Source organism: Cetorhinus maximus, chromosome 3 (genome assembly GCF_964194155.1).
Source record: "Cetorhinus maximus chromosome 3, sCetMax3.hap1.1, whole genome shotgun sequence".
NCBI classification, from domain to species: domain Eukaryota; kingdom Metazoa; phylum Chordata; class Chondrichthyes; order Lamniformes; family Cetorhinidae; genus Cetorhinus; species Cetorhinus maximus.
The window spans coordinates 136,717,361-136,736,210 of NC_135881.1; the positions used below are offsets into that span (position 1 = coordinate 136,717,361).

Here is an 18,850-nt window from a genome sequence, read left to right on the forward strand (position 1 = left end):
AACTGCTCAAACCCATTTCACATAGAATTCTCCGAGACAACAAACAGAAAATCTTTCAACTCATCAGTATGGGTTAGATGTGGTATCTAAATTTAGGATTGTAATAAGATTAATAACAATTATGAATCCAAAATATTTTGTAATAAATAAAACTGCACAATTGAGCCATGCATTATCCAGTAGAGGGGGGTCCATATACTCACTTCAACAGGGACAGCTGCTGGAGGCACAGGAGTGTACTGGGGAATGTAGGTCCCTTGCATAGGTGCTGCAGCAGTCATGTACTGCAAAAAACAAGAGCATTACTAGAGGTTTTTTTCTGTTTGGATCAAAGAATGATAAAGTGCATTTTTACAGTACAATGTAAGTCAATAGTAAATGAGGTAAAATACTAATGAGAAAATAGGACATTAAAATGGAAGATAACTGAACAACTTGGACACCAGCAGTTTTTGTTCTGCTAATTTAACCCAAATAATTCTAAAGTTTCCTGAAAGGCTTCGTAAATCTCTAAACATGGATCTGAAATTCTGCCTCTATTGAAATGTCGCATGTCTGAGTATGTTTGCATATATGTCATCTGACAGATGACACAACACAAGTTAAGTCTTTGAAACCTTATTATTCCACAATGTCACCACACAGACCAGCTGAATCAGAAGAATTCAACTCTTGGGCCAAGAAGTTACGGTCCCGTCGTGAAGGGACCTGCCCCGGAAGATTTGACAGCCCAGCCAATGGTCCATTGACTTTCGGCAGGACTGGACAATCCCAGTGGTGGGGGTGCGGGGCCAGGAAATCCCACCCTCGGTTTGCCAGCAAATTCCTGGCTCCTTGGACCAATTAGCTACGTTTATTTTCTGAAATGCTATTCAATCAAACAAGCTATTGTAATATTATTTTGTTACTGTAAATCAAACTTCCAACTCTAACATATGCACTTAAAACACAACTTCAACTAAAAATAAAAAGTAAACACTTTCAATCTGCTTGCTACCATATGCCTTCTCCTTTTGTTTTCTTTCCCTTTATATGTAACTATTTTATTTGCAACTTTGCGTTAACTTTTTGCTACTTAATTTACTGAAATATTCCCCTAAAAATTAAGGTTTAAGGTTTTGTGTTACCTTGGACAACAATTTCCTCTGGATGCTATTTGCAGTGAAAGCATGAGTGTGTTTTTTCAGTAGTTTTGTTATACATAGGGCTGAATTTTCCAACGGTTGGGGGGGGCTGTGCGGGGGTGGGCGGTAGCGAGCACGAACCTGATCGGCGCCCCCAATCGGTTGCGCATCACCATTTTTCGTGGGCGAATTAATTAAGGCCTGCCCAGTGCGACGCACACCTGGAATCGCTGTGTGCTCCCTGTGCGGGCTTTGGGGGGGGGGTTGGAGAGATTCCGTGAGTCGGGGCCTGCGCTCTTTTGCGCATGCGCACAATAGAGTGCAGAAATCTCCCTGAGGCACAGAGGAGACATGTCTTAAATTTTTTTTTCTTTATTAAAATTTTAAAAACTTAAAACTTAACTCCCTGAGGCACAGAAGATTTCTGCAGGGGAACCCATCCTGCCTGCAAAGAGAGCGCACAGCGCTTCTGGGTGCACATCATGCTGGGCGGGCCAATTAAGGCCCTGAGGTTGAGTTGAATTCTACCCTTGCCCATTAACGATTTTACAATGCATAATATGCATAAGTTTATTGTAAGGCCCGCCCAAATAAAATGGCAGCCCGGACCCGATCGGGGTGCTGATCGGGTACGCGCCCACCCGCGCACAATCCCCCCGACGGGGGAAGATTCTCTCCCAGGGATCATTCTTTGACCATTTTAATGTATCAAGGCAATGCATCAAAAAGCAGTGATGGTATCAGTATACTTGATAGCGCCCCATAAAATCAGGTGGCGCTTAAGTAAGTAAATTAGTCTATGGCAATGGAATTTATTCCCTTTGAGTTTTTAAAAACAACAGCATCTTTGAATACGGATTCATGCAGAACATGGGACCATTTTGCATTCTCAAAATATAGTTATAGATATCTGACTGAGATGTAGATTTTTGACTCAGGACCACGATGTGGTTTTGTGTTCACCGTGGGGTTGTGTATTGTACATGTCAAGGGATTTTATTTTATTTTTTAATGTGACAGTATGTAATTTGTGAGCAGGGACTCTTATTGGTTAGTTGTTAACATAGGCAGTTCATGCAAGTAATTCACTGTGGTGTAAACAGTGAGATTAATTATACATATAAGACATCCTGCCATTATTACATATGTTTAGACTAATAAATCTTAAACATAACAAACTACGATGATTTTTAAGATTTGTTCTTGGGATGTGGACATCGCTGGCAAACCCAGCATTTAATACCCATCCCTAATTGCCCTTTAGAAGGTGTGGTGAGCTACTTTCTTGAGCTGCTGCAGTCCATGTGGTGTAGGTACACCCACAGTGCTAGCAAGGATTGTATGTATTTAGTAAATTAAATAAAAATACTATGGGGAGAATTTTCTTCCTGTTTGGGGGGGGTGGGGGAGGGTTGTGCGGGGAGGGGCGCGGGGCCTATGGGCGCCCCCGATTGGCTGGACGCCGCCATTTTACGTGGGCGGGCCCACTCAGTGTGATGCACGCCTGGAAGCGCTGAGTGCTCCCTGAGTCGGGAGCGTGCTCTTCTGCGCATGCGCACGAAAATGCACAGAAATCTCCCTAAGGCAATTAGTTTTAAGTTTAACAGTCTAATAAAATGTTGTAAAAATTTTTATGACATGTCCCCTCATGTGAAACTGTCACAAGCTGGGACATGTGCATTAATTTTAATAAAAACTTTTCTGAAAATTTTAAATCATTCATGAAACCTCATCCCGCCTGTGGATGAGGTTCGATGAAAAATGCAAAGTCCGCCTGGACTCTTCGCCTGCTCGCCAAACTTGAGGTTGGACGGGCAGCTTTCTCAATAGGCTTAATTCGTTCATTCATGGCTTTAACAAGTCTTTGACAGTTCGGTGGGTGTGCAGCCGAATGCTCGCCGAACTGAAAATCTAAATGATGCGCGGTGACATTGGGACGCACGCCCGACATCACCCCCGTCATTTTATGCCTCGGCGAGCAGGCCCCGTCCCCACTTGCTGAGCCAAAGATTCCGACCTATAACATATAACTGAGGAAAAAGTCTCCGAAGTTGAATTGTACCCTTGCCCATTAACAATTTTACAATGCATAATATGCATAAATTTATTGTAATTACTCTCTGCTGGCATTTAATCTGCCATCAAACTCTTTGGATATAACTTATATTTGTAAAGAACAGCTAAAATGAAACCTGCAATCTCAGTAATTTTAGGTCTGTATTCGAAACGGCCTGAAAAATCTTCCACCTTAGTCTAATTGGTTCCACGTTAGTGTAATATCATTTGCTTACTGGCTGATTAGGCTGTTAATCTGAGAAACCAAATGGACTATTTTAAAGGTGTATTGTTTCATGCAGACATCTGTAATCTCATACGTCAACTAAATTTGCAATAATTAGCATTCGGCCCACTGTGCCTGTGCCTGTTCTTTCAAAGTGCTATCTAATTAGTCCTGATAACAATCTTATAACCCTCAAAATTGTATGTTTTGGGACTGTATCTTTAATTTAAAGTAAAATGAAGGAAGACATGTAACCTGCTCTGAAGTCTCTCTGACAGCAAGTCTAAGTGGTTTGATTGTTCAAGATTAAAGAAGAGCTAGGCCTGAACCTTCTGGTCGGTGTGCGGGGGTAGGCCCCGCTCGCTGACGTGTAAAATGACACGCAGTGACGTCAGGCATGCGTCCCGATGTCACTGTGCATCATTCAGATCTTCAGTTCGGCGGGCACGCAGCAGAGTCGGCTGCGCACCCGCTGAACTGTCAAAGGCCTATTAAGGCCATTTAAATAGCAATTAAAACAATTAACAGGGCTGCCTGTCCAACCTTAAGGTTGGCAGACAGGCGAAGAGCTCAGGCAGCCTTTGCATTTTTCATGGAACCTCATCCACGGGTGGGATGAGGTTTCATGAAGGTTTTTAAACGTTAATAAAAATTTTTAATAAAATTCATAGCCATGTCCCAGCTCATGTGACACTATCACATGAGGGGTCAAGTCCGAATCATTTAAAAAAATCTTTTATTGACTTTTTCACAATGAAATTAAACTCCCTGAGGCAGCTCCGTGCCCCCACCTGCACAGGGAGTGCTCAGCGTTTCCGGGTGCACGTCACAATGGGTGGGCCTTAATGGGCCCGCCCACGTAAAATGGCGATGCGCAGCCAATCGCGGGTAGCGATCCTACCCTCGCCTGCTCCCGATCAGTCCCCCCGACAGGGAGAAAATTCTCCTCCTAGATTCCTTACTGGGAAGAAGGTGCAAGGTATTTACACATGAAGACAATGGCAGCAGCCTGTGTGCTAACAGTGGATGGACTATGAAGCAGGAAGCAGGTGGGATTGCACTTGGATTGAAAGACCGAATTCATGAAGAGTTAAAATGAGGCCGAAATATTTGCCTAGCTTGCACTAGAGGGAGACTCTCTAGTAAAAAAACATAACTGAGATTATAAATTCCCAAGCTGAGAAAGGAAAAGAACAGAAGTGAACCCTTGGGAGCCAAGAATCACCTTGGATAGGTTCTGGGAGAATTGTCTACTTAAAGGATGTAACATATGTCTGTGAAGTGTGTTTTAGTCATGCTGAAAGGAAAAAGGTGATGTTTGTTTTGTGCTTTAAAGTATAAGTTGCCTGCAAAGATAGTGTTTACTACTACTACTATTACTACTACTTTTAGTCTTTTGTTAGAGTAAAAATCTTAAAACGTGAAATCTTGTCATGTCATGAAACGATAACATGTTTCATAATATTATTGTGGTTTATTGTAAATTAGGTGTACGGGTGTGAGTGTAGATAGTTCTGTCTGTGTGATTTAATTAAATTACAGTCAAATAGGCTGCAATCTTGAAATTATCAAAAGAAGTTAGAGGTAAAAGGCATTTGAAATGCTAAAAAGTAAATATGGGTGAGGTTTTAGCATGTAAAGTGTGAAGGAAATTTGCATTTTTCGATAAGTGAAGGAGTTGGTTTGGTTTCAAATGGATGATAGGATGTTTACAACTAACAAGATAAATAGGGCAAGGTTATTATGTTTATCCTTCCCAAAAGGTACTGACAATATTGGTAACATGAGAAAGTTCTAAAGACATGTATAACAATGGAATGTACAGATTAAAGAGATAGAAACATATATAAAGAGGAATGAAAGGCTATGTTGGGGGACCATGTAAGATCTAACAGGAGTGTGAAAGAGCCTTGGGGAAGCCTCCAGCCATTTTTGAAAAAGTTTGCTGTGTCCAGTAACTAAAGTTGGAGAAAAGCTTTTGGGATTCCACTGTCGAGTGGGTGCTGTGGTAAACTTGCTGGCTTGCCTATTTAAATTTAAAATCTATTTTGGACCGTTGCCTTAAAGGGGGGTGTGTAGTTGGAAGTCAGGTTAATCAGGAATTTTGGGATTTGTTATAGTATTAAGTAACAGTAATCTAATGTAAATGCTTGAAATCTTTTCTTTTGCTAATAAATGTTTCAATTGAGTTTTTTAAATCTCTAAAGATGTTAGTGGACTTGTTACTTCTGAATTCAGCGCCCAAATCTTCTCATAATAAATACAATTGCAAAACCGTTGTGATTGCATGGCCATGTTTCCTTGGTCTGCCTGGCAAACATCGCCTGCCGCGTCATCGTAGTCATGTCATCCTTTCAGCTATTAACTGGAAGTTCAAATTTCTTATTAAAGTTTCGGTCTTCATGGAGATCGTAATAGTCCCACTCCCCTGTCATTTCTTCCTAGCCTTGCAAAATATTCCCCATTCAATTATTTATCCAACTCCCTTGCAAAATTATTATTGAATCTGCTTCCACCACCCTTTGAGGCAGAGCATTCCAGATCATAACAACTTATTGAGTAAAAAAGAATTCTCGGGCAGAATATTGTTGTGGCGTAGGGGTCTCACCTGCCAGCTGGAGAGCCGGTGAGAGACCCACAGTGTCTCTTTTTGGGAAGGCCCGCAGAACTACTTGCCATCAGGCAGTGCTGAGGCCGCTGGCGGGCCTTTCCCTGGAATCAAGACCCTCGGGGCAGAAGTCCCACCTAGTGAGAGCTGCCAGACAAGCAGAGGCCAGCAGCTCTTGCGCTCAGCAGCATCACTGAGGGGAATGTGGCTGCTACCAGAAGGACACCCGTGGAATCCCCAGGGTACAGGTGAGTAATGTGGGGGGATCGATTTCACAGGGTGGGGGTCATGGGGAGGGTGGGGTGGTGGTTTGGAAGCAAGGTCATGTCCCAATATCCAGTCCCTTGATCAGACACTGATTGCCTTTGATCAAGGCACCACCCCCTTTTCCACCCCTACTCCTACCAAATGACAAGCACAGGTTCACCTGTCATGCACGCTACATGGTGACAGACCCTGCAACTGTGTTGATCCCAGAGGGCAGTGGGATGAGGCCCCTAAGCGGTGATTAATTGGCCACTTAAGGGCCTCCATTGGCAGCGGCGCAGGGAGGTCAACCAGGGGCTTCCCGGCCAGAGCTTAATTCTGGTGGAGGCAGAAGGGAGGCAAAGTTCAGGTATGACACCATCCAGCCTAACTAATTACCCTTCCCCCCTTGAACCTCACCACCAGCAAGAGCAGATCATCTTGTCTCTAGTTTTCTTGGTTACGTTAAATCTGGGTCCTCTCATTTCTAATCTTTTTGCCCTGGAATCAGTTTCTCGTTATTTACTCCATGAAAACCCTTCATCATTTTGAATACCTCTCCTCAATCTTTCCAAACCTTTTCTGCTCTAAGGGGAACAACCCAGCTTCTCTTGTCTCGCCATGTAATGGATGCCCCAGTTCCCTGGTACTATTGCATTGAATCTTCTTTACATCTTCGCCTAAAGTACAATGTACAAACTGGACACAATACTCCAGGCGGGGCCCAACGAATGAGCAAGCATATTGTATGTTTCATGTATGCATGCTTGTCAACTTGTCTTGTCACCTTCAAAGATTTGTGTATGTTTCTCTGTTTCTGAACCCCCTTTTAAATTGTATCATACAGTTTACATTGTCTCTCCCCATTCTATCAAAATGCATCCCTTCACATTCTCTACATTAAATTTCATCTGCCTCGTATCTACCCATTTCACCAATCTATGGCCAGCATTTTCTGGCCTCGGTGTCAGATGTCATGGCAGGATGGGGGGAGGTGGGGGGGAAGACAATATGGTGAGGGGGCCAAAAATTGTTTCACGCCGTCGTGAAACCAGTTTGCGATCGTCCGCTACACCTGTCAATGGTGGGCAGCGTTTCCCACCGCCACAAGTCGGGAACCTAATTTCAATACTTTAGAATCTCGTATAAGCCCTGCTCGCTGGAATCATTCCCCCATACTGGATCATCCAGGCACGTTGGCGTGATTGCACACCGATGTGTTTCACAACTGTACATAAGCGACGTGCACCTGGCGAGCTGCACTTTGCTCGGGACTTCGAGGTTTGTTTGCCAACCTTGCTTCGGGCAGCACCCGTGGTCAGCAGCACCAGGCTTCGCAGGCAGCACCACATTACTTTTAAAGGAGCTCACGGACAGGGCTCTACCTACCAGACCAGCCGTAAGGCAGGGGTGGCTTTTCAATGACTGCAAGGCTGGGGCTTGCTTGGGAAAAGGGGAGAAGTGGCTTCAGGCAAGGGAAGAGGCTGCAGGACACGGACTGTACTGAGAAGAGGGGTATCCCAGGGTGTGTGTAGGGGCACATGTTGATCTGTGCAAGTGGCCTCAAGACGGTGAGAGCTGGGAAGTCAGTCTCCAGAGGAGATGAGGCCAGATGGAGATGCGAGGGTGTGTGTGAGAGAGTGAGCGGTGATGCCCCTTAAGCTGGCAGTGAGTGATATGCCAGTGAGTGTGTGGTGGCCTTGTGTGTATGTGAGATTAGAGTGATAAGATGGTTGCCTTACCCTGGCAGCATGGGTGAGATCATTCATTCATTTTCTGCTCCAGATGGCCGATCTCTTGTGTATAGCATTGGCACTCACCACCTCTACCAGCGTCTCCCAAGTCAGAGTGGTGAAACTGTTGGGCCTCCTGCAGACAGAGCTGGGGTAGAGGATGCGTCCAGAAGGCATCCCAGGGATGTGTTATGAATTGGGGGACTGCACTCTTCTTGGCTTTTGGGGCCATGTCTTCACTGGAGCAGGCCTGGGCTGCAAGCATTGAGAAGTGTGCATGCGGCTGCAGTTTAAATATGGCGCCCTGCCTGAGGAAGCAGCGAAGTAACAGCGTAGCGGGCAAATTGGAGGCTGCTGGCCAGCGAGACAGTGTGTTTCCTGTGGCAGCATAATTAATGAGGTGGTAAAGCAATTTTATTCCTGACCACTACCACACTTTGTGCAAATATGGGACGATTCCACCCTAAGTCATTCTTAAGTTTGTTACTACCTACCTCAATTTATTTATACTTCATACTTGTCCTCATTCTGCAGATTAATTATGCCCTTTATGTGTACCATCTGCACTGCACACCATTTCCCATTTGGGAGAGCAGAAAGGATACCTGCTCGTTGCTTTTTTTTGCCAAGGTTACCTTACAGTTGTCCACTAGTGGAATTGTACAGGTAGCTGAAATGCCTACAGATTTTCTTTTCTTGCGTGTGGAGAAGCAGCTTGTCTCCATTCAATAAGACCCTGCTGAGATAAGGATCTCATTGGCCTGAATCTTATGTTTGTCAGGCGCGCTCGATTGGGGGGCCCAGAGGCAGATATGAAATGTGCTTATGCCCATGATTGACCCCCAAACGCAATTTCACACTGGCTGGCCAATTAACGGGCAGCCAGTGTGAAACGTGTGCTGAGAAAGTCTCAGCACTGCCGGGGGTGGGGGTTGGCAGCAGTAAGAGGGCAGGTGCTGAAAAAGTGAGGATGCAGGTGGGCGTTTCTAGTGAGCTTTCGGAAGGCAGACAGCTGCTGTGAAGCTCCCTCAGAGAGCTGCAGACCTGGACAGATTAAATGGCAAGAGAAAAAAGGAACCGAACTGTGTCTATTCAGCACATTTAAGCACCTGATAGCAGAACTCAAACAACATCAGGCCCCAGATGTTTTTAAAATTATATGTCACCCCAGATATTTCATCCCACCCTAGATCGAGGTTTCAGCGAAAATGTGAAGGCCGCCTAGCTGATTGGCCCGTCTACCAAATGTAAAAGTGGATGGGCCACGTAAAATCCATTTCAATTGCATCCTTAATGGGCTTGATTGCCCACTTAATCGTCGGCGGGCACACTTCTGACTGCCATGCGCGCCCGCCAGGTGAGATATTGCGCGAGTGCGTCGGGACGCGCACCCAACGTCTTCTCGCGCAATTTCATGTGCTGTCGGGTTGTGCACACACCCAGCATAGAATTCTGGCCATTGTGTGGGAATTGCATGAAAGATCCCAGGGAAAAATCTCTAAAATTTTCTCTCAATGCAGAGCCAAGTTAAAAGGGGAGAGCAAGTCGAAGATTCAGGCTTTACTGTTGCAGCCATATCCACACTTACATATGTTGAAGTTCAGTGCTGGAGGCAGAGTCTCACTGCATTATAGTCCTCCGTTTATCTCTCTGATGCAATGTGTTTTGTACTGGGCTGCCCACCAAGTTAATGTTGAACAAAGTCTAAACTTTGTGATTATTTATATAGCTTGTTAGAAAATCAGTGTTTTCTTTTATTTTGATTTATTTGAATTTCAAATGTATAATTGTGACAATATTGCAAAAGCAAACTGCAGAGGAAAGCAAATTAAAAAAGGGAAGGGCAAACATGTGAAAGAAAGGCTCATTTTAAAGCACTCCCTCTCTACTTAGGAAGAAACTAGCACATTCTAGACTACCAAAGAAATTGGACATCTAATCAAATTTAATCCCGTTGAGATCCAAGATGGTGGTATCCTAAGTTTGTCACAGGTCACCTCCTTCCCATTGCTGGAAATGGCATCTAAGAGTGGAAAACTCACTATATGCCAAGTTAAATACATAGCCATACTCAGCAAACTTTGAATTAGCCTGAAGTCTTGGATGGCTCTGTGTTGATGAAGGATTTAATCTGGGTTTGACCGAAGGAAGCCACTTACCAATGAAGCTGGTGACTAATGTCAAATGAGCTACAGTGTGGCAAGTTGGAAACTCAAAATTGCAGGTGTCTCCAGAGCTCCGACATGTAACATGTAATTTCTCCTTTATATCATGATTTGTGGATGACACTAAGCTTGGAAGTGAACTGTGAGGAGAACAGTGTAGAACTTCAAAAGGACATAGACAAGTTGGTGGAATGGGCAGACAGGTGGCAGATGAAGTTCAATGCAGAGAAATGTGAAGTGATTCATTTTGTTAGGAAGAACATGGAGAGACAATATAAAATAAACGGTATAACTCTAAAGAGGGTGCAGGAGCAAAGGGAACTGGGTGTATTAATGTGTAAGTCATTGAAGATGGCAGGACAGGTTGAGAAAGCATTTAAAATGCATACCTAGGCTTTATTAATAGATACATAAAGTATAAGAGCAAGGAGGTTACGTTGAACTTGACACTAGTTTGGCCTCAGCTGGACTATTGCGCCTAGTTCTGCATGCCGCACTTTAGGAAGGGTGTGAAGGCATTGCAAATAGTGCAGAAAATATTCACAAGAATGGTTCCAGGGATGAGGAACTTCAGTTATAAAGATAGACTGAAAAGGTTAAGACTGTTTTCCTTGGAGAAGAGAAGGTTGAAAGGAGATCTGATAGAGGTATTCAAAACCATGAAGCGTCTGGACAGAATGGATAAGGAGAAACTATTCCCACTCATGAAATAATCAAGAACAAGAGAGCATAGATTTAAAGTAATTTGCAAAAGAAGCAAAAGCGATATGAGAAAGAACTTTATCAGGCAACTAGTGGTTAAGGTCTGGAATACACTGCATGAGAGTGTGGTGGAAGCAGGTCCAATTGAGGCATTTAAAAGACAATTAGACTTCTATTTGAAAAGAAACAATGTGCAGGGTTATGGGGAGAAGGTGGGAGAATAACACTAAGTGAATTGCTCATTTGGAGAGCTAGTGCAGATGTGATGGGCTGAATAGCCGCCTTCTGCATGTAACAAATCTGTAATATATTGAATAAATACTTCCTCCACCTTTATGAGTGCATACCCTATTGTGAGAAACAACCAATGAAAAAAGGTCCTTTCATTCATTTAGTCGTAGCTGTTGGCATCTGGGGATAGTGGTATTGTCACTGGACTTGTATTCCAGAGACCCAGGGTAATGCTCTGGGGACTTGGGTTCAAATCCCACCAAAGCAGATGGTGAAATTTGAATTCAATAAAAAAATGTGGACTTAGAAGTCCGACGATGACCACAAAATCATTGATGTAAAAACCAATCTGGTTCATTAATGTCCCTTATGGAAGGGAATCTGCCGTCCTTACCTGGTCTGGCCTACATGTGACTCCAGACCCATGACTCTTAAACTCTGAACAAGGTCAATTAGGGATGGGCAACAAATGCTGGCCTAGCCAGCAGCACCCACATCACATGAATGAATATAAAAAATGTGTAAAAGCCATTCCATCAATGATAACTATCCAGGAGTAAGAGATGGATTGTGAACTGCTGGTGAATTGCTGGCAAAGACAGGGCAACTTGACCCTGTAAAGATATAATCTGACTCATTTAATAGTGCTATAAACATTGCACAGACTGTGCACTATAAAACAGAATGCTCACAATAGTATTGTACGCTTCCTCCCTTTGTAGCGAATCTGCTGGAATGCTGCCTAAGTCTTCAAATGCTTCATACATTTCAAACCCCTGCTCCTAAAGTGGAAATTGAGAATCTAAATTTAAACAGGGCCTCCCATTTGCCAAATGCCCATAATTAACTTACATAAAAAGCAATATCCCTTTTAAGGTCTACAGCACAACGTGTGAAATAGAGCCCAATTTGTACAGAAAGTTTATGCGTGATGTCAGGTTAAATGAAACCAGTAAAATATTTTAACAGGCAACATGGCTCTGCAGTATAAATTACTTATTTTATTGTAGAGCTGCAAAGTGTTGTGGAACTTGTAGTTCAACTTTCAACTCCCCTTTGCAAGAGTTGTGACTTTTTATAAACAACTACAATTCCCAGATTATGCAGCCGCAAACTTCAAATGCAAACTGAGTCGGAGGCTCTCTTTTCCTATTTGCTTAGTCTTCTATTATTTATTTCTGATTTGTACTTTAATTTTCTGTTTTCCTTTTACCTATTTGTCCCTAAAAGCAGCTACTAACATTGGAGTCTGCACATTGTGGTATCCAACAGTTCTCCACTGCTGTGGTCATTCTTTGTGTGCTCATCTGGAAGTCAGTTGACCAAACTGCTGAACTATGTAACTCATTGCAGCTAAGCCAACCCTATCCATGTTTTACATTTATCCACATATTTCCAGCAGGGATTACTGGATATCCATTAGGATAGGGAATTCAGGTCGATTTTTCTTCTTGGTTCAAGGATGCTGAGGCCAACAGTGAAGTCCTATTGCTGCACTCACAGATTAGGTAAATTAGCAAACACCAGGGATGAAACATGGAGGTCTAGAAATTTGTCCTTGCAGCACATATCTTCTAGGCGCTGAATTGCTTAGTGAGCCTCCAATAATATGGGCAGAACACACAGCACAACCTGCCATATTGGTAAAGGTCCACCCCAAAACAGAATTAGGTCTTTCAATATGAATAACGGGCCTGACACCTATTTGAGGCCTTCATTGCAGGGCTAAGTTACCCTGATGCAGCATGTATTGGTTGGACTTAGGAAGGCCAGGTCTAACAGCAGAGCGTGGCCCTAACTATTACAGCAGAGATTTTTAAATATACTTACCTGAATATATGGAGCTCAGAAGAACAGAAATGTTCCTCCCGATCTCACATTCAAAGAATGCTGACACTGTTATCCACTGCTTCCACCACCACCTACCACCGCTGCCCAACATCCCATACCAACGCCCACAACCTGTACCACTACCGTCTACCATTACCTCCCAACCTAATCAACATCCACCATCCATGCACTTCCCAACCAACTGATCCACTGCTTGCTTGCCCTCTCTTCCTCACTCACCTGAGGGCTGCTGTGACAGCAGCAGTTGCTCAATCTTCAATCCCAAGTTGACAAGGCCCAAGGCCTCATTGACGTACCTTGGGCCTCCCTAAATTTGGGAACATTGAACCACCACCAACATTTAGCCCCAAGAGTTTGCTTTATAGAGTGACACAGATCAAATTAGATACATTTATATTTTTGATGAAAGTCTGGGAGAGTAAAACATACAAAAAATTAAATGCAGGAAAATATGATTTTAACAATGTTGATTTAATAGCAGTGTAGTACTGGCCCACACAACCCTGCTGTATTTATATCTCATGAAACAAACTCCTAAAAATCAAGAGATTTGATATAAAAATCATGAGTTGATACTTCTTTTTCAAACATAAACCAAGACAAACTTAATTAATCTCTAATAGGTCAGAGCTCTCTACAAAAATTATGGGCAGGAATTTTGGGTTGGGACCCTGATGTAGGGTCAAATGGGGGTCACAACCCCATAATATGTGGGAAGCAGTCACCCAGCAGTGATTTTCCCCAAATTGGTCAACTATTGGCCAATGGGTGGGTTTGCTGTAATTAGGGCAGGTTCACGAAGCTGGAGGGCCAATAGGAGATCCTCCAGTTTGGAAAGAGCCTGCCTGTTCAGTTGTGAGGTGCCCTCTCTCCAACTTTTTAAACCTTTAAAGTAGAAAATAGAATCAGCAACCGAGCCTCCATTGTGGAGAGAGAGCCACTCCATAGGGTGGTCTGCAGCCAGAGCTGCGACCAGTAAGGCTGGAAGGGCCGCCATCAGTAGACTGCCTTGATGGCCAGGCTGGCCAACTGGAAAATTCCAGTCAGCCTCTGACAATAAGCCTTAAGTGGCAATTTAATCACCTTAATTGGCTGCCACCACTTGTGGGCAGATAGTCCTGCTAACCCCATCCTGCCTCTGGGAAAATGGCCTGGGGGGCAGGATGGTCCCAGTAAACAGGGACTCCAGTCGTGGCATGAATTTTTGTGCTCGCCCACCTCCATACAGGGGTGGAAATCCTGCCTTATATTACTGCATGTTTTACAAAACACTTAAAAAATTCCTACCTTTTTAACAGTTGTGCATTCTGTCTCAGCAGAGGATCATGTTTACCAGTTCAGTATCTCTGGTCTGTGTAGCTGGTGAATGAGGCAGATCTCTGGGGATATTCTATTTGATTGACAGTTCTTAGCCAAAAACTTCCAAAAACTGTGCAGCATGATTACTTGCAAGAGACATCAATCCTTCTGCATATTTGTAACTGTTTCAGGGCTGCACTTGCCCACTTAATTTGCTGTGCCTGTGCATGTCCCAGGACTCAAGAGAGTCACCTGCAGAGGGACCTGGACATGGGACCTGCAGAAGCCTGAAGCAGTCTTGTCAGCTGCCTTGCCTGTAATGCAACTATTGGGAAGCCACGAATCACTGTGACTAATACAGCAATCAATTCACAATCAACTCAGGTGGAGCACTACAAATTGCAAGCAAACAACTCACCAACTTTACTGGTAGCTAAGGTGTCAGCTGTGGCTCAGTTCATAGCACCCTCGCCTTTGAATCAAAGGGTTGTGGGTTCATGTCCCACTCCCGGAAACCAAGAACTGTGATTGTACTCGAAAGAGTTGCAATCTGTGACTGTTGATAACTCGAAAGAATTTTTTTTACTGGTAGCTACTATGGATTACTCTTAAGGTTAACATGTGATTACAATGAACTCACAAAATACTACTGTGATTAAAGCAACAATCAATCCACAAATTAAACACAAAGATTGATTTCCAGCAACACTGCTATGAATTACTATTGATTAAAGCAGCAATCCACAATGCTACAAATTACTATTGAAGCTAACAATAAAGACAAGCATAGCTAAATGTGCCAAGGTTCGAGCAGCAATTCAGAGACCTGCACAACCGCAGCAACTTTAGGCTCCAGGCCCAGACTTCTTAAAGCAATGCGCTTTGGCAGTTCCCCTTCTGGTTTCCACTGCAATCTCCGGAGTCTAGGTGCATGTGTAAATGCAAATGGCTGGGTATATACTTGCAGAAGGACTTAAAATAATCAATCCGGTTTTATTTGAATGCATGTGAAAAATCACAAGATTTCCGAGCCTTCTCCTGAGATGGTGAGTGAGGTTTAATTTTACTTAGAAATCACATTTATCATGATAAATTTGTGGGAGTTAGCAATTTGCTGGTGGATGAGCAGCAAAAAAAAGTCTGCATTGGTCAGCAGTACCACGAATATGCCTGGCACAAAGCTCTTAACAGGGTGAACATGGTCACCGCTGGACTAGCAGTGTGAACATGGTCATTCTAGGACTCAGAGCTGTATGAACATGGCTTTTTCTGGATTAGGAACAGTGTGAACATGGTCATTCCTTGATTAAGATGTTGCGAAAATGTCTAATTTCATGATTCACATGTTTTACGAGTATAACTTTTAGTTTGGGGTTGAATTTTTTTTTTGAACGTAAGATGCATGAAGACCCCCAGCGAGAGGCTGGTAAACAGACCTAAAGTAATTGCAATTCAAATGGATGGCCTAAATTTATTTAATAAGCTCAGAGCTAGATGTAGGAAAACTTTAAACAATAGGTGGCACCTTTCCAAGTTTCTTGGTAAAGATGAGGGCCTGGACTTCTTTCAACGACAGAGAGCAGCTCCATCGAAACTAGCAGCAGAGGCCAAAATCCATAAGTCCCGCCCCTGAACATGGCACCTACCATTTTTGTGGGGTCAGGAGTGGGCCTGCAGAGGCAGCTGCCCATATAAGACTGCAGCTGTTTCCAATCATGTTTGATTTTCATTAGCCAGGAGTGGGAAACACGACATTTGCAGGTTAGAATTGGTAGGAACAGGTCTAAACTTTGCGGAGTCCTTTGGAGAAGTGAGGTATTCTTTTAGAGAGGCAGGGTATCCCTTTGCATAAGATCCAAGGACACCTTTGGGAGAGGTCAGGTGCCCCTCAGGAGAAGTAGGGTACCACTTGGGATTGTTAAAATTAGGCATGAATATGTGTAAAAAATGCATAAACTCATTAACTATCAGGCTCATCGGAACTGTCAAAAGTGTCAAAATAAACCGTTAAAGGCACTGTCAAAAGTATCAAAATGAACTGTCAAAGGAAACTGTCAAGCTGTCAAGCCATTTGAAACTCCTGCCCTTTAAATCTTTGAAACAAGTGTTTGGAAGTGTTTAAAAATCACTGCTTGGCATTTCACTCTGTCTGTTGGCATCAGCCTGAGGGTTACCATTACTGGATTAGTGCTGCATAGCTCATTTCACAACCTTCCATTATCACAGTAGGGCGCCTTCCATTTCACAGCTTGATTGACAAGTCCAAGTGGTTTAGAGTCTTTGAAGTGGGAGCATGAATTCCAATTTTTTTTTAATAAAGGATTAAACACTTGAATTAAATATTTGTTTTTATAAGGTTGTAGCTGAAGGAATGTAAATGTAGTGAGTGGGTTTTTATGAATGAGTGTTGTTTTTTAAAAAAAAATGTCTGCAATAGACACTTAGAATTTTATTTTATTTAAATCTCAGCATGAATCCTGAGGTCTTCCTATGGATGAGTTGGCATGGTAGGTCTAAGGTGAAAGGGTGATGGGTGGGCAGGCATGTGTTGGCATTAAGTTGGCATAGGGCCTATAAAGGGACAATGGGTTGGCAGAGGGGCATAGATTGGCATGGAGAGTATGAGGAGCCCTGGGGAGTAAGTGGAGAGGCATAAGGTGGCAAGACTTGGCATGGATGGACCAGGGGGAGTGTATAGGGAATTATGTGGGGTGAGGGCTGGAGGGCTGTTTGTCGTTTCACTGTTTTTGTAAATCTTAGACAGTGTTGGAGCACAGAGGCAGGCCTTCCACCCAGTCTGCCTCTGCACCTGGCAGCCTCCACACTCGTTACAGAGGCAGTAGGCCAAAATCCAGAGAAGCTTGCCACCCTGGAATGAAAATCACACCGTCTTGGGCACTTCTTCCAGGGTTGGGCTTGCGGAGCCGGAAATTGTCCCGACTCTGTGCTCTTGACCTGGGAGCGAAAATCCAGGCTGAGATGTCAACAGTTGTCTTCATAAGGGGTTTAAATTATTCATAGGGTTTCCCAAACGAAGGGCAGGTTTGGGAATGCGAGGTACTGTAATGACTTTGCATCTTTATCTGGAACATTCCAAGTGTGCCACGTTGCCGTGGAAATAGATTGCAGGGAGTTATGTTTTGGGTTTACTAATTTTGTAGATTTTATCATGCTACTCATTAGCAGCTTTGAAACAGGCAGTTTATGCCTGGAGCTGGAGCTTCTTGAATACAGGCAGAGCGAAAGAATTTGCCAGAAACTGTAAAGGAGCCTGGACCAGGACCAGAGGGTCATCAGAAATCATGGGGGAGAATTTCCTCCCCGTCGGGCAGGTCGGTCGGGAGTGGATGGGTGCGGAGCCAATCGCCGTCATTTTACGTGGGCAGAAGAATTAAGGCCTGCCCAGCGTGACACGCACCCGGAAGCACTCAGTGCTACCTGTGTGGGAGGAGGGAGAATTGGGGCCTGTGCTCTTTCAGCTGACTCTGGTGCACGCCCGCCAAACAGAAGATTAGAATGACATGCGGTGATTTCGGGATGCACGCCCGACGTCACTGCGCGTCATTTTACGCATCAGCGTGCGGGGTCCACCACCGCACACTGAGCAGAAGATTCTGGCCCAAGGGTATTTCTGAGTTGGAGTCACTAAGCAAGAATACAGTAAGGCCCATGCCTGAGCTTGGGAGTCCACAATCATGAGGTTCTTAAGGAAAGTTGGAGGGTCATTTAACTGGGTGCTAGTTGAAGGACCCTAAGAAATTTCACACCTTGGAGAATAGCAGGAACACTATGGAGAATTAAAGTGAATTCCTGAGAGCTGTAGCACACCTTGGTTTGGTCCTAGGAGAAATGAAGGAACCCTCAAGATCCTCTAAAGTACGGGGTAATTCTTGGGTGGAAATGAAAATAGAAGAGAGGGAGTTCTGTTGAGATTTTATGGGTTAAAGAATAAGTGTTTACAAAATATAGTATTACGGCAGGAGTACTTGTTTTGTTTTATTCTTGTCCAGTATAAGTTTTTGTTTAAAATGTGAAACATTGTGGCATAATACTTTCAATTAATAACTGGAAGTTTAAATATTTTTAAAGTTACTGGTCTACCACAAAGTCATTACAAGGAGCAGTGTGAACATCATCATTCCTGGACTAGGAGCAGTGTGAAAATGGTCATTCATGGACTAGGAACAGAGTGAGCACACTCATTCCTGGACTAGAAGCAGTGTGAACATGGTCACTACTGTCTGCAACTTAGCTGAGTTTGAGTCACCTATATACTGTGGCTAGTGTAACTGCCTCTTCAACTTATGGCCCTAAAGTTTCACAGAATTCTTCTGATCTCTTGCTGTAACTTCTGTTGGAGATCAGTGGAACTCCCAGAGAAACAATCTAAGTGCCATGTTTTTGACATTGGCTCCACTTCTCTGGAACTTCTGGTGAAACCCTGCAGAATTTCCAGGCATCTTTTATTTGTTTCTATTTTCTTCTTTTGTGAAATCATAGAACTATAGAAATTATTTCCATGAAATCATTAATTTATTTGCATACCCTAGAAAAGGTCATGGTAAAGAAAAAAATCATCAAATCTAAAAACTTCTAGTTTTTGCACATTT

At 43.5% G+C, this 18,850-nt stretch overlaps 1 protein-coding gene across 4 annotated transcripts in view; it reads right to left on the reverse strand.

Moving 5' to 3' along the window:
- Nucleotides 1-18,850, reverse strand: part of LOC144678935 (RNA-binding motif, single-stranded-interacting protein 3) — a 1,591,210-nt gene that overhangs the window by 10,825 nt on the left and 1,561,535 nt on the right. For all 4 annotated transcript variants that reach the window (XM_078539041.1, XM_078539040.1, XM_078539043.1 and 1 more), the window contains one exon: nt 204-284. In XM_078539041.1, coding sequence (XP_078395167.1) covers nt 204-284 — 81 coding nt within the window. The remainder of the gene's footprint in view (nt 1-203; nt 285-18,850) is intronic.